Genomic DNA, 15,724 nt, shown 5'->3' on the forward strand with positions numbered 1-15,724 from the left:
CACAAATAGGGACAATGAATGCAGGGACATTCCACTCTTACTCATTGTTATTCGCAGTGCCTGACACGTATAGGCACTTAATAGTCACTAAATAAATGTCTGGGCTATTATGTTAGTGCAATATTTAAAGGGGCTTAGAGTTTGTCTAGGGTTAAGATCAAACCAAAAATGCATATTTTAGTTTAAAAAAACTGTATTTTCTTATCAGTGTATTATAACATTTGGTCTATGAAAGTAGAAGTTATATGTCTAAGGATGTAAAACCTTCACAGTTTTAAAAATTATTATATTTCATCATTTAAAAAGCAAGGATGAGCAAACTTTTCAGGAAGGTAAAAAGGATCAAGAAGTACCAAATTGCCAGTTATAAAGTCATGGGGATAAGTATAGCATAGGGAATATAGTTCGATAATATGTAATAAGTAATATTGTAATATTGTGGTATCTGGTGGGCACTAGACTTATCAGGGTGATCACTTTGTAAATTATATCAATATCTACTCCTATGTTGTACACCTGAAACAAATACTGTATGTCAACTGTAATTGAAAAAAAATATTATGTTCATCATGTAAAGCAAGGATCTGACAAAGTTTTCAGTAGAGGACCGGATGGTAAACGTATTGGCTTTGCAATTTGTATGGTGTCTTCGCAACTACTCAACTCTGTCATTGTATAGGACAAGAAGCCATGCCAGTAGTAGATGAGTGCACATGGCTGCGTATCGATAAAATTTTATTTACAAAAAACAGGCATTGGTCCAGATTTGGCCTGTAGGCCATATAGTTTGTGACCCCTGATTTGAAGGATAAAGTCCTGAGTTATAATTGATAGAAGAATAGATATCTGTCATATAGATTTGGCTAGAATTAAAAAAAAAAGTTTATGCAATACTAATTGCATGTAATTATAGTGATAATATTGACATTAGTACAACACATTGGAGTGAGGAAATCCATATTATCTTCTCTATGTTTTCTTTATGGGTGTAAAATTGACAGTCGAGAGGCATTTCGCTCTGAGTGTCAGCTCAGTAAGATTGATACTGGGATCTGGATCCTCTTCAAATGCAATGCTGTTCTGCCGTGGTTCTTTGCCACCTTGGCAGCACGCCGGTCTTGAGTCCCTGTGTCTCCATCACAATGGGGTAGGCCGTTGGTGTTGCTCCCCATCCTGAGCTTCGCCTTTGGATCTGCGAGGGACGAGGGCTTATGAAAAGGGTAAGTGATGTCCTAAGGGAAGCCTGCAAGGTTTAAAAACAATTTATTATTTGCCTTATGCTTCAGATTGTGATTTTTGTACTTCAAGGATTGAAAAAAGTTTTATATGTTATTACATAGGCTTCTAAAGGGAGGAGAAGCTTTTAAACGTAAGTCAGGCTAAGCTGTCACTTTAGAAAAAGATACATTACATGAAATCTGAGATCTCTATGCTGATATTTCCCCTACGAAACATTTGTTCTCAGTTCATGATGTAAATTAGATGAAAAAGAATATCTTTACGATATCTTAAAAAAATATGTCTTAATGACAAGGAGAATTTTAATCACATGTTTTCGTTATAGACTGGCAAAGACTTAGGCCAGTGAATCATTTTGGCATCCTCGAATTTTTAATTCCAGGCAGAAAAAGGCTAGTTACTAACGGGTTAAATGATTGGCTCACAACTCATGATGCGTTTATGTAACATATCTAGGTGGAGTCATCTACTTTTACACTTGATGAGGACCTTATTTTTACAAGCCTGTTGACACAGAAAAACTTTTTCGCGTGCCTTGAAAAGCACTATCAGGTTAGTTGGACCTCCGAAAGTCCTTCAAACTCTAGTGTAATTCGCTGATGCTGTAAGTCCCTGATATTAGATAGACTGACTTTCTTCAGTCATTCAAACAAAATTATGTGTGCAAAGTCCCAAATGGTGTTAGGCACACAGTAAGCTCTCCATGAATTCTCATGTCCTCTTTAGTAATTAATCAAGTTACTTTAACATCTAGCTGCATGTAGTGGTGGATTTCATCATTACTGATTGAACAATCACACCACACCAGAGTTTTAGGCTTGTAAGGCATAGTTATCTGTAGTCAGATCTTTGTGAGGATTATTTGAGAGGATAAACAGATGCAATTCTAGATTAAAAATATCCAAACAAGCTTTTGAATTCTGCACCAGCCAAAACCAACAAGTTGTGATCTTTGGGAAATCCAGGGAGCCAGGCAAAATTCATCCTGCTCTAGAAATGTAACTAGCATCCTTTTTGAAAGCCGAGCTGGACAAGCAAACCACAGAGTAGTTATTCATCGGCTGCATGAAGTATTAATCAATTCGATGTTAAAATTTCCAACCTTTTGTGAATAATAAGGAATGACCAGACCCAACCGAAAAATGATGGTTTTTAGAATTTTTATGGGAGCATTTAGAGGAATAAAAAACAAGCACTTTTAAATAAAAAGTGGGGTGAAGAAACAGCATATTTTGTCTTCTATGTTCATTATTTAGAATTAAAAGCACCTCGATACTCAGCTACTATATTCCATTGGCTGATATCTTACCTTGTAAAGTGGTTTTACTTGTTTCATTTATATGCGGCTGCATAAGTGCTTATATCTCCCATAAATATAAATTAAATATATAAAAAATATATATAAACAGCTTATATTCTCCGTAAGGGCAATATCCCCACTTTAAAAACTTTCCTTTTGAATTTCCCTATGTCTAATATAATCACATTTTTGGGGGGGGGTTGAAATTGACATGATATTGTTGTCTGACAAGAAGTTAGAAGAGGAGACAAAGGGGTCAAGAATGGGACCACGCCAGAGAAGAATCCTCACTTTGTCTCCAAGGTATGTCGATTCCTAACATTTTTTTTCTCTTCCTAATGCTTTTCCAGTTGCAGCCTCTGTGTCCTGTTCACTGACCATGGGCTAATAGCTTTGAGCAAATCAGGATCATAGAACGTTAGAACTAAAAGTAACAGTAGTCATTATTTGGCTCAGTTTTAAAACTTTTTTTTTTCAGTTGTGGAATATGTTTATTCCATGAAATCTTTACAGAAGCCCAATAAGAAAAAAAGGAAAGAAGGAAGGAAGGGATAAGAAATGAAGAAAGTGCAGCTGTACCTTGAGGAAATAAATAGGATAAATAGCACAGAAAACCAAAGAAGGCAGAATTTCTGGAGGAATTGGTACAGTGTTGATTAATTCTCTGGTTCCTAGAAAATTAATTCTCTTCTAAAAATTCCCTCTCTCCCTCTTTCTGTCAGTAGGTCTTGATAATTTCTATCCTCTGATTGGTATTCAGCTATTCTATAAATTACTATTTAATCAACTATAAATTAAATAGTAATCCCCACTTGCACTTGCACTCCAAGGCTGGAAAAAAATATATAACTTTGGCTTAAAGTTCTTTTTGTTAGTCCTGTGTAATAAGTTAAAAAAATTTTAGAATAATATAGAAATTAAAGTATCAGAGAATGTTCGAGACAATGGCACATGAAGTAAAATAGTTCTCTGCTTATCTATTTATCTAGTATAGGAATCTGAGTTGAAAGATTTGGGTCAAATATTATTATGAGAGCTTTATGATGAACCTCAATTGGGAAGAGCAAAGAAAATATAAACTTAGTAAGTTAAATATTTAATTTCATTGAAATTATAGAGCATTAGTATCTGTTTAAAAAATACATATGCCATACATTCCTTTTCCTTTTTTTCCTTTGAACAATCACTAATGATTTGACTCTGGCTTCCAAAATAGTACTTGGAAAAGTGCCATTGTGGGAGGGGTCAAGTTCATATATTTCCATTCATGATAGGGTGTGGATTGAAACTTACCTGGCCAGCTGTTAGCAGCGACTGAAGGCTCTGAGAAGGTAAATGCTCACATTGCCTAATATCGTTTTTATCAATAAACACTGCAGTGGAATATTATTTTGAGTAATAGAAACCTGAAGCAGATTTGATTGAAACCAAAAGATATACTGTTTTTATTTAGTCAAATGTCTTTTTAAAAAGAGCAATTTGTTTTATGATGTTTTAAATTTTTCTGTAACTGTGGTACTACCTGCTGGAAAATGTTAGTGATATCTGTCATCTCCCTCAGCCCGCAAGCACCTGGTTAGATATTAGATGTCTGTGATCGAATTCTTAAAAATGTGATGCATGAATAATTTTAAAAAGTCTTTATGTACTTGAAAGATTGTATTTTATCCTTTTACTAATTTCTGAAATACAAAATGTTAGAATAGAATATCTGTATTTTAAGTAAATCAGTTTACATTTCTCATTTGCAGCGTAAGTTGGAAATGCTTTTGATTGCATCTTTCACAACTATTGCTTTGTTTTTAGATATTGTTTAGCATATAGTTAGTTATAACCAGGTTTGAAAACTGATTCCAGCAGAATAGCTATATAAAGTTGAAATTTCATTCTTAGTTTATTAATAGCTTTGGAAAAATTATTTGGAATTTTTAAGATGAAATATTTTTTGTATATAATTTTCCCCCTATTATATAGAAAAAAAATGATTATTCTTAGATTAGTTGGGGTGAGAAAAATCTATCTAGTCTAAACCTTTACATTGTCACAATGAAGGAAACTATATGTTAGTCATTAAAGCAGAGAGGAGCAGGTCACATAGCACAGAAAGCTACGGAAGGCAGACTTTCTGGAGGGAATGGAGGTTAAGTGATAAATCAGTTGGAAAGTACTATAGGCAAAAATATAATATTTTTATTGATATCAAAGTGAGTTTTTCCTTTTTTTCTGAACAAAAATTGTTCATTAGCTCTGTATGACCTATGGTCTTTATTACCTATGGTTCTACGTTATCAAGAGAGGGTGTAAAACCTAATGACTTCAAGACCCCTCAAATCTCTCAAGATCTATGATCTCTTGAACAATATCAATGACTGACCAAAGTGCCTCAAGTCCTGTGGGTTTCACATGGAATGAGCGATGAGGTGAGAATGTAAATGAAGGACTTGACCCATGCCACATCTTCTGTCATAGAACATTGGGGGACAGGCACAGGCAAATGTCTTAAGTAGAACCAGGTTTACAGCTTGTGGAGAAGAAGGAGGAAGGATGAAGTTTTCTTGGTTGCTAACTTGACTGTGGGGATATGGCCTGTTACTTTATTTGACCTTAAAAAAGGAAGTTCTACCAGGAAGTGGATAGAATTGTGGCTTCCCCCCTGCCCCCGCCCTGCAATATGTTAAGTCCTAATCTCTGGTAGCTGTGAGTATGACCTAGTATGGAAATAGGGTCTTTGCATATGTAATCAAGTTAAGATGAGGTAAAACTACTGGAGTAGGGCAGGCCCTAATCCAATGAATAGTGTCCTTATAAGAAAATTGGAAATTTAGATACACAGACAGAATACACAGGGTAGATGACCATGTGAAGACAGAGGCAGAGAGTAGAGTGAGTCCTCTACAAATCAAGGAATGCCAAGGGCTGCTGGCAAGCACCAGAAGCTGGGAGAAAAGCGTGAAACAGACTTTCTCTGCGGGCCTCCAGAATGAACTAATGCTGCCAACACCTTGACTTTGGACGTCTGGCCTCCCGAATGGAGGGAGAATAAATATCTGTGGTTCGACCCACCTGTTTTGCAGTAATTTGTTACGGCAGCCCTAGCAAACTAATTCATGCCACTAAATTGAAATAGATCTCTATCTGTATCAATATCAATATCGGAAAAAAACAATATCGACATCAATATATATATACACCAGGATGATAGTGACCTTATTTCCAGTTTTTAATAATATACTGAATAATCATATGTGATTATATCCTGGGTATTTAAAATGAGAACTGTTTACTTATTTTCCTCTGATCATTATTCTCTCTTTTTTTGGTTTCAGGATATCATCACATTCAGGATGGATTCCCTCATTGCAGCAAACACCAAATTTTGCTTTGATCTTTTCCAAGAGATAAGCAAAAATGATGGCCATAAAAACATCTTCTGTCCTCTGAGCCTCTCAGCTGCCCTTGGCATGGTCCGTCTGGGGGACCATGTGCACATCAGATCGACCAGGTGTGGACCCAGTCATTCCAAATCCAATCTCAGAGTCAGACCCTGATCAGACTAAATCCTGTCCTGGCAAGCCGAAACTGCTCACTGCACCCCAGGCTTGCTTGGAGACTTCATTTATATCCTCGCCTTGCTTTCTCTTCAATCCCACCATTCTTCAAGGCTCTGTTGATCATCTCCTTTATGATGCCTCTCCAATTCACCAGTCTGCCAGCTTTTCTCATTCGTCTTCTCTGTCTCTGTCTGTTTGCATGCCTGTTGCTCTTTCTCTCTCACCTCACATCAAATTGGTCAGAAAAGCCTGTTAGCTTTTCTTTTGAAATAGATCCAGAACCCAGGTGCTTTCCAACACCTCCCTGAAGTCTGATCTGCCACCTCCCTCCTAATCTGGGCACAACTTCCTCAAGGGCATTCATGCTTCCGCTGCTGGTGTTCTCCACCCAGCTGCCAGAAACATCTTTTCAGAACCAAAGTTAGATCCCGCTTCTCATCTACTCAACATCTGGACTTTCCATTTCACTAACGATAGAAACCTGAGTCCTTATAATGGCCCATGAAGGTCTGGGGACCAGGTTCCAGGTAATCTGGTGACTCCATCTCTCACCCTCCTCCATCCTCACTCGCTCCAGACACACTGGCCTTCTGGCTTCTTTGAGAAAGTGTGTCCACTCCTGTCTTAGGGCTCTTGCTGCAGTCCCTTTGACTAATGGCCCTTCCTCCAGATGACTAATCTCTAACTTACTTTCTCCTTCAGGACATCGATCAGAGTTTACCTACCTGATCTCTCAATCTAATGCTGCGTACGAGCCCCCAAAGATTCCCCCGGATCCTCGCTACTTTTCTCCCACAGAGCATTTCCAATCTATCACATGGCATACAGTAATCTCTTGCTATGTGCATTACTTTTTTTATGCCTCCCCCACTAGAATATAATTTCTTAGAGGGCAGGAATCTGTCCTAGAACAGTGCTTGGTTTATAGTAGCCACCCAACACCAGTGTGTAGAATGAATGAATGAATGAAAGTGACAAGAACAACTCCCCAGATGAACCCAGGCTCCGAAGGTTGGCCTTACATGTGCCTGAATCTAGCACATAGCACAGGGATTATGTATGAACACGGATGTGGCCCCTGATATAAAGGAGTGATTTCTGGAATCAAGGCAAACTGTGTTCAGGGTCATTCTACTTTATCCGTTTACCTTGATTTGGTATGCCAAAGGAAACAGCCACTTTCCTCTACACTGCTGTTGATTGTTTTGTTTGACTACGTAATCACTGTCATTGTAAAATTTCGACTTCTCGCTGTTCATATTGTCTGAAAGACTCCATATCATCACCATCATGCAGGCACTACACTTCAATGAATTTTCCCAGGATCGAAGTGAAAACCCTGATCCCTGTCTGAAATACGAACAACAGAAAGTGCTGGCCGACAGCTCTATAAAAGGACAGAAAGAAACAACAGAGTGTCTAAGTCCGCAGGTGAGACACCGTGAACTCCTGCCCCTCTTCTTTACAGACTGCGTGCTCCTTCTGGCTGTCCTGTATCTGGTGATGGTTGTTTATCCCCAAACGTTAGGTCCTGGCTGTCACTGACAGCAACGGCAGCAGCAATAACCCCAGGGGACCCACACTTCCTCTCTGAATGTGTCTTATATATTCTTGGCTGTAAGCTCACTTCCTAAAGGGTAGGATCTAGTATCTTCTGCTTGTGATAAAGACACTTAGCCCAAAGCCCCATTACTCACCTACTTGTGCAGGCCATAGGTGCCCAGGACGGAGCATGGTTGAAAGGCAGTAAGGAGGGAGGGATCATCTGTGGGATTCTTACTTGCTCCGTTCACTTTTGCCTGCTCTATCTCCTGCTGGAATTTGTACCAACACACCCAACTTGTATTGATTGTCTCATACTGGGCGCAGGAAATGTATTCTCCATGGTATAAACCCCCTACTTTAGAAATTTTAAGAGGAGCGTGGAGAGAAGATTATCTCTTTCTTCCATCTTTAGAATGCAGAGAAAAAGGAGGCACACAATGCATAGAAATACAGTGTGTGCTGCAGAGTCCCCGGCTGCATTTGTGCTGGGTGACCTTCATTGGCGTGAGAGCTATGATCTCCCACAGGAATGACCTCATTCTTCTCTTCTTTTCAGCTTGCTCCCCCCCGTGGTAACGAAGTGAAATGAAAACGTGCTTTGGTGGCATTTTCACTCCTCTGAGATCACATTTTTTCCCCTTCTTTTGTCAGGAGGGGACTTCGAATGATGAGAGCGAACTTCTCAGCTGCTACTTAGGGCAGCTTCTCTCCAAATTAGATCAGGTCAAAGCTGATTACACCATGAGTATTGCTAACAGGCTTTATGGAGAGCAGGAATTTCCAATCTGCCTGGTGAGTAAGGCATAGATGATGCTTCAAGCTATCTCATATATCAACTATTTAAAATTCAACGAGGAGCTGGATTACTCACCTGCTATCCAGAACACTGTGGACTGGTGGGATGTTCAGGACCCACCTTCTTTCCCACACCTTCTCTTGTCTTCCTCCCAGTTTCCGACTTGAATAGTTTACAAAGCTTCTCGTGAGTGGGATCGAGTGGGTGGAAAGAGGGACAAATGACTAAGAGCCTTAGGAGCACGTGTGGAGCTGGTAATGCGTTCTCTCTTGTGACGTCTTTCGCAGCCACGGTTCCTGGTAGATGCCCTTGGTAGCTCTTCTTCCTGTTGCCCCCGCCCCATCCTCGTCCTCCAAGGCACTTCTCTGAAACCACCTTTGGTTCCCCAGTCAGCCCCCCACCCCAAGGAACTGTACTCACTTAAGACTTAAGCAGAGAGGTGTAGAAGAAGGAGGTTGCATTTGGAGCAAAAAGGCACATGTCTTTCTTGTCTCTGGCTATACTGCTTTGTACCTAAAGTGAGATTGGTCTGAATATGGGCTTCAGTGTGCTCCGTCGCCACTAGAAGGAGCCACATACATGATGCTGAACAGGAGGAGTGAGACCAGTGACAAGTGTGAGGTACATTTGGATAAGGGCCGGCCTAATAAGGGGATGGAATAGCTTACTTTGACCAAAACAAGTAGTTTTCTTACAACAGAAATGTGATTTTATATGCTTAGGAAAAAAAAAAAGAACTAGCTCTGTCAAGATACAAATTCACATAGCACACAATTCACCTATTAAAATGTACAAGTCAATGGTTTTGGTTATTAGAATAGTATATATTTTTTTAAATTGTAAAATATCTGTAACATAAAAAAATTCCACTTTAAATATACAACTTAGTGGCATTAATTACATTCACAATGTTGTGGAATCATCACACTATTTATTTCTAAAACATTTTCATCACCTCAGACAGAAATTCTGTAACCATTAAGCAGAGTTTTAATTATTAAAAAATGGAAGCATTTTACAGCTAAGTCGCTCAAGGTACTTGATATTTATCTTGTGATGTCTCCACAAATGGGATGTCCAAATAAGAGGATATCCAGAAGGAAAGCTTTGTGCCGTTGAAACTGTGGACTACTCCGTAAATAAACATTCTATACCCTAAGCTGTCACTATGACGACCGAATGCCTCTGGTCGATTAAGACTGGGGGCAGGTGGACACAGACATGTACCCACTCTGAGTGACTAGATGCATCTTTCACATTAAGCTTCTCATGACTGCCGCACACCTAACTATCAGCATAGTTGTATGATCTTATTGCACTGTTTCTATTTATTCTAATTTAACAGGAGTACGTAGATGGCATGGTTCAGTTCTACCACACGATGATCGAAAGTGTTGATTTCCGAAAAGACACTGAAAATTCCAGACAGGAAATTAACTTCTGGGTTGAATCTCAATCCCAAGGTAAGCAGAACCAAACACGTGGTAGCTGGTACTCTCTTCCTCTTAAAAGAAAATGAGCCAGCCAAGCTTTTCAGATTGCTAGTCTGTCGGGGGCCAGACGCTCACCTGTGTGGACTGGGTCTGGAGCTGCTTGTGTGCATGTCTCACAATTAACATGCTTAGGTGTCAGAGTAATAACAATGCTCCTTTGCTCCACCGTAAAGGTGAATTGCCTTTCAGCCAAGCACGACACCCGTGGGATGCTAATTATTTCTGTTTCTTTTAAAAGATCAGTAAAAAGGATGGGAAGAGAATCGAGCTGTTTGGAGGGACATGGAAATAAATAAAACCCTTATTCTTATCAACTTCCCACTAGCTATGTAGGAGTTTCTGAGTGAGGGGATTTAGAGATAGTGAAGAGTGGTGAAAATCTGAGTTCAACATAAATGGAGTATTTTTTTTTTAATATGAAACTTTCCTTCCAGCTCCATTCAGCTCCCAGCAAAATGGAAATCTCCAAAGGGACTGTATAAGCATAGGGCTCTGAAAGTGGCCATCCCTCTCGTCACATTAAACACAGCCAGCTTCCCTGCCTTGCTCGCCGGCAGCCCAGTCCATCCAACACACTGGCCTGGCCACCAAATCCTCAGCCACGACCCCTCTGAATACTGATCTTCATCTACCCTCTCCTCTTCATTGTCCTCCTTCTAATCTTTTCTTCGATGTAACCCAGTTATGTGGCTGTTCCAGATAACATACATCGTGCTTCTTTGGAATAATGTCAGTCTTTGTGAAATGCCTGTTCCCTGGCCCTGTGCTTAACATGGTGTAGGGCAGGGTTCTTCATTGCTGTGATGCTTGTGTTAAAAACGAGACAGGAACTGTGTGAAACGGGCCCCTGACTGCTGCTAAACTGGTCAAGTGGCCTTGGTGTTGACGATCTCTCTGGGTCTCAGTAGTCATGTCTGTAAAATAACGAAATAGGAGATAGAAGATGTTTCACCACCATAAAATTCCACAATTTTCTGAAACAGTATTTTATTTAGTTAATGGAACCCACAGTCTCATGCTCTAAACAGTTATTCATCCTGGGTTCTGTGTCTTGTTTCAGTATTTCTAATGCTTCTAATGCTTTGATTATAGTTTCGTGCTTTCTTTTGAGAGCATTGATCACTATCATTTGTTTTGAAATACACCAGTGTTTTCAGCGCTGAATGTTTGTTTGCCTGTAGAATCAAAATCATCTTCCCTCTAAAATATTCACTGACATTGGATATTAGAAATATTTGGGACCCCATTTCTTAGACTTACCACATCTAGCATACAATGAAAATAATTAAAAATAAAAATATTCTTTAACTGAACTATAGGAAGTTTCGAATCTACAATAGCTGTCTTAGTGTTTTATATTTACTTGTAATTAATATGTAAATTCATGTTGCCTTAATAAGAACCCATCAGAGCATAAAAGTTTTCAGTACTGCTTTACAAGTTGAATCGAGAGCAAAGGGAAGCTAGAGAAGGTTTAAGACAGGGAGGGTATCTTTTAAAAGACATCTGTGATGGGAGGATGGAGGACAGATTAGAAGTGGTCAGGAGTGGATGCAGGTGCAGATGGCAAAGCGAGAGCATCATTGTGGAAGACTAAGAGAGAGGAGCTGGTGGCTTGGACCAGGTGTGATGGATTGTTTAGTGAGAGAGAATCATCCAGGATACCCATACCACTTTAACTTAAAATCTTAATTCTTCAGACTGCAAAGCAGAGTCTATGAGTGCAAATAAAGAAATCATTTTTCTGACACCCCATTCATATCTCCTTATAATGATGTCAGATATTTTAATGTAATTGTTCAAACAAAACTTTTCCTGCATGGGAGTATGCTCCAGTTCCTCTCCGTCTCCTGTTCCCCTCATCGTCTTAGGGCTGGGGGACCCCTGCCTGGCCTTTCCTCGGGGGAAGCACCCCAACTCCAAAATTAATTCTCCTTCCTCCCTCCACATGCCACAAAACTTCCCCTTCCTTTGAGACTCCACTCAGTTGCCAAGAGGAGACCCTGTTCACTAAAAAAATGCATAGTAAGGGATGATGATCTGGTTTCTCCTTAGTTAGTTAACTCTCCCAGAGTATTTTAAGTGTGGATGATGTCAACATAATCTGTTGTTGTGGGATTTGAGTGGAAATCTTCTCAAAGTGGGAAGGTCTTCTTGTCTCATTCAAGTTGTGGTATTGGTGATTTGGTACTTGGTATTTGCACACTGAAAATGAGCTATTGCCTGATAGCATGGGCCTTTCCAGCCTGTCTTAGGCCTGTTATTGTGGAAGGAGCCCCAGAGCTGAGCCACGGATGGGGAGGTCCCAGGACTGATCTTGGCCAGCATCCCTGCCTTTCGGCTATGTGGCCTCACCTCTCACGGGCTGTCATTTATTCTTCTATGAAGAAAGGATAACAATACCTACTTCTCGTGGGTGATATGGGGTGGAATGAGAGGGGGCATGTAAAAGTGCCTGTAAAATCAGTTTTGTGTCATTGCCTCATACATTTATATGCATTTTTACTGATGTGTAAACGTATACACTCTGCTGTGATGAATGCATAAGACAGAAAGTTTACGTAATAGTTCTTTTTCTCAAGGACATTGTAACATAATCAGGTGGCAGGATCTATACTTCGAAGGATAAACCAGAGCATAAGATGTCTGATGACACGTTCCAACCACAGTGATGCAGAGAATGAGAGGAAATCCTTCAATTACAGTGCCTTGCCGTGGATGGTCCTCCCACCCCTTGCCTCCACTTCCACCCCTCCCAGGACTCTGAGTACTTTAATTTTCTTGGATCGATTCTTGAATGAGACACTCCTAAACGAGACCATCTCTACTCTTGGGGAGGTTAAGCTGCATTAAAAAAAAAACCTGTCTACATAAATACTTTTGATACGATTCATATTCAGGATATTCTCTGGAATCTTGTTTTCTTTTTTAAAGGTAAAATCAAGGAGCTCTTCAGCAAGGACGCCATTGACAGTGGGACTGTGCTGGTGCTGGTGAATGCTGTTTACTTCAAGGCCAAATGGGAGAAATATTTTGACTGTGAAAACACCGTTGATGTACCTTTCTCTCTAAACGAGGTACCGTGTTAGAGCTCATGGTTTTCTTGATGTTCCACTTGTAGTTTCCACTAACAATGATTTACAGTGTGTATACGTAAATCTGAAAAGCTCAGGTCCCTGGGTTACAGCATACATTGATAATCAGAACACTTTGCTGTTAACAAAAATCAGTATCTGAAGTTTATTAGGCATTTTTGCGCTAGGCACTGCACTGAGCATTTTCCATTTATTATTCCATTTGTTCCCCAAGATAGCATTATGAAAATTGGTGTTTGTTATTATTCCCATTTAGGAGTTGGGGGAAAAATATCAAAGTTTAAGTTACTTAGCTGAATTCATGTGTTAGCATTCGCATTTGTGAGTGTTTGCCTCAAACACCTGTGTTCTAAGCCACCAGACTGTGAAATAAGAGGAAAGGGAAGAGTCAGACCCCAGCTGACAATTGTTAGTCGTGTCTCTCAAGCGATTCACATCCTCCTCTCGAGATGGATGGCCTTCCTCTATGCTGTGAGGGTGTTGTGAGGCTTAAGGGACCTGGGCCTGTACCTCTTCCTCTGCTGGAAGCCTGTGGAACAGATGTCATTCTTCTTATGTGGATGGTTATCATTTAGCCAAGGCACCACTGGCCCTGTGGTGGTGCCATTCAGTCCAGTGAGATGGGCATCATGTCAGGCTGAGGGACTGGGGTGGACGAGGCACGGAAGATAAAGTGCAGGGTCTGTTTCCTATGGCCAGGCTGTGAGTAGATGCCTGGATAGATACTTTACTGACAAATAGTCTTGGGAGCTGAAAACCCTGTTAAAACTACAGGGGAGACAGTGTTGGCAAGGTAAAGGCCAACTGATCAGTGGCAGAGGACTCTCTTAGGTTGGGTCGCTGGTGAAGATCTTGCTCATCTAAACTGACTCCTGTATTCAGGGACGTTGGGGACCATGTGAGTTTTTGAGCGTCCTGTGACTTTCTGCCTCGTTCCCTACAGAATGAAAAAAAGACCGTGAAGATGATGAATCAAAGGGGTCTGTTTAGAATCAGCTTCATAGAGGAGCTGAAGGCGCAGATCCTTGAAATGCCATACACTAAGGGGAAGCTCAGCCTGTTCGTCCTGCTGCCGTCTTGCTCTGCCGATAACCTGAAGGGCCTGGCGGAGGTAAGTCTCCATTTTCCTATCTCTACAAAATGTTTCATTATAAATCTCTGGAGAGCGGCACAATCTTCCAGTGACCATCCTGAGGCAGGATTGCCTGAGCTGTCAGAGACACCAAAGAATATGTGACTCTGAAGTCAGTGAGCTATTTACTCCTCATTTGTTTAGAAAATAGCAAATGCCAAATATGTGGGCTAAGACTTCCCTCTCTAATCTCATTGCTCTCTGCAATCATATTTTTCCAGGCCCAGGAATCTAGATGGTGAGTAACTTGAGAGAATTGCTACAAATGAAAGAGCGTTTCCTTTTCCATGAACATCTCGACCACTGGCCACTTACTCAGACTATTTTGCTTTGCCTGTTAAAGACCCTTTGGCTATCCTGCTTTGGGGTGCCCATGTCTTGACAGCCGATACTGGAACAGATTGCTTGTGAGGTGGGAATTAATAAAGGTCTGGAAAGCTCAGATAGAGAGAGTGCGAGAGAGAAAGTGAGAGAGAAGCACTGGTATAATTACAATAATAACTGTTATTCAGAATCTATTCTGTGCCCAGATTATGTTAAGTACTTTAAATACGTTATTCAGTTTAATCCTTGCCTAATGATATTATCTCTCTTTTATAGAAGAGATTGAGCTTCAACACGTTAAGGCTGGGTCAAGCTCACCCAACTTAGTCAAGCTTTTGCTAGACTAGGTAACACCAGTGTGTCAGAACCCGAGGAACCCTGAAACTCAGATTGTCCCGTAACCTCTAAAGAGGAAAGAAAAAGGTCTGCTTGGAGGAATTGTAAATGAAATCAGAGTATTTTGAGGCCCAGGGAAAGAACTTGGAGACTGCTTCCAACTGTTGAAATAGACTGGGGCCCTGTGAAGTGTTTGGGACATTCTTTGCAAGCTCATAATCTGACCCTAAATGTTATTTTCTTCCTCTTGTAGCTTGAAAGGAATATCACCTATGAAAAAATAGCGGCCTGGAGCAGCTCAGAAAATATGTCAGAAGAAAGAGTAGCCGTCTCCTTCCCCAAGTTCACCCTGGAAGACAGCTACGATCTCAACCCTATTCTACAAGACATGGGCATCGCGGATATCTTCGATGAGAAGAAGGCTGATCTTACTGGAATCTCTCCAAATACCAATTTGTATCTGTCAAAAGTTATCCATAAAACCTTCGCGGAGGTGGATGAAAATGGCACCCAAGCCGCCGGAGCCAGTGGGGCTGTCGGCACCGTAATGTCCACACTGTCCTGGGTGACATTTAATGTCGATCACCCATTTCTCTTTTTCATCAGACACAACAAAACCCAAACCATTCTCTTCTATGGCAGGGTCTGCTCTCCCTGAGAGGAGCGCACTGTCTAATCCCTGGGAGCTGGAAGAAATGTCAGTGCCATCCTCCCCGGGTGTAACACGGGCCTTTGTGTTTTTGTTAATAACTAATGCTGACCAAATTCCATCTCAGCTCCCTTCCTCCAGCCAACTGGCCTGCGCTTATCCTGCTCTTCCCTTACCCTGTAGCTGACTTTCATTTAAGTCCATTACTACTGAAGGGCTCTTGTTTCCTCCCTAATCTTTTACCACCCAAAGCTCTCAAGCATA

At 40.6% G+C, this 15,724-nt stretch overlaps 1 protein-coding gene across 1 annotated transcript; it reads left to right on the plus strand.

Moving 5' to 3' along the window:
• The first annotated feature begins 5,883 nt into the window (after nucleotides 1-5,883).
• Nucleotides 5,884-15,469, plus strand: LOC107506786 (serpin B12-like). Its single transcript, XM_016137635.2, is given in 8 exon segments — nucleotides 5,884-6,013; nucleotides 6,016-6,041; nucleotides 7,387-7,521; nucleotides 8,287-8,427; nucleotides 9,777-9,894; nucleotides 12,859-13,001; nucleotides 13,963-14,130; nucleotides 15,065-15,469. Coding segments are annotated over 8 exon segments (1,266 nt in total).
• Nucleotides 15,470-15,724: the final 255 nt, after the last annotated feature.

This window comes from Rousettus aegyptiacus, unplaced genomic scaffold (assembly GCF_014176215.1).
Source record: "Rousettus aegyptiacus isolate mRouAeg1 unplaced genomic scaffold, mRouAeg1.p scaffold_m13_p_12, whole genome shotgun sequence".
NCBI lineage: Eukaryota > Metazoa > Chordata > Mammalia > Chiroptera > Pteropodidae > Rousettus > Rousettus aegyptiacus.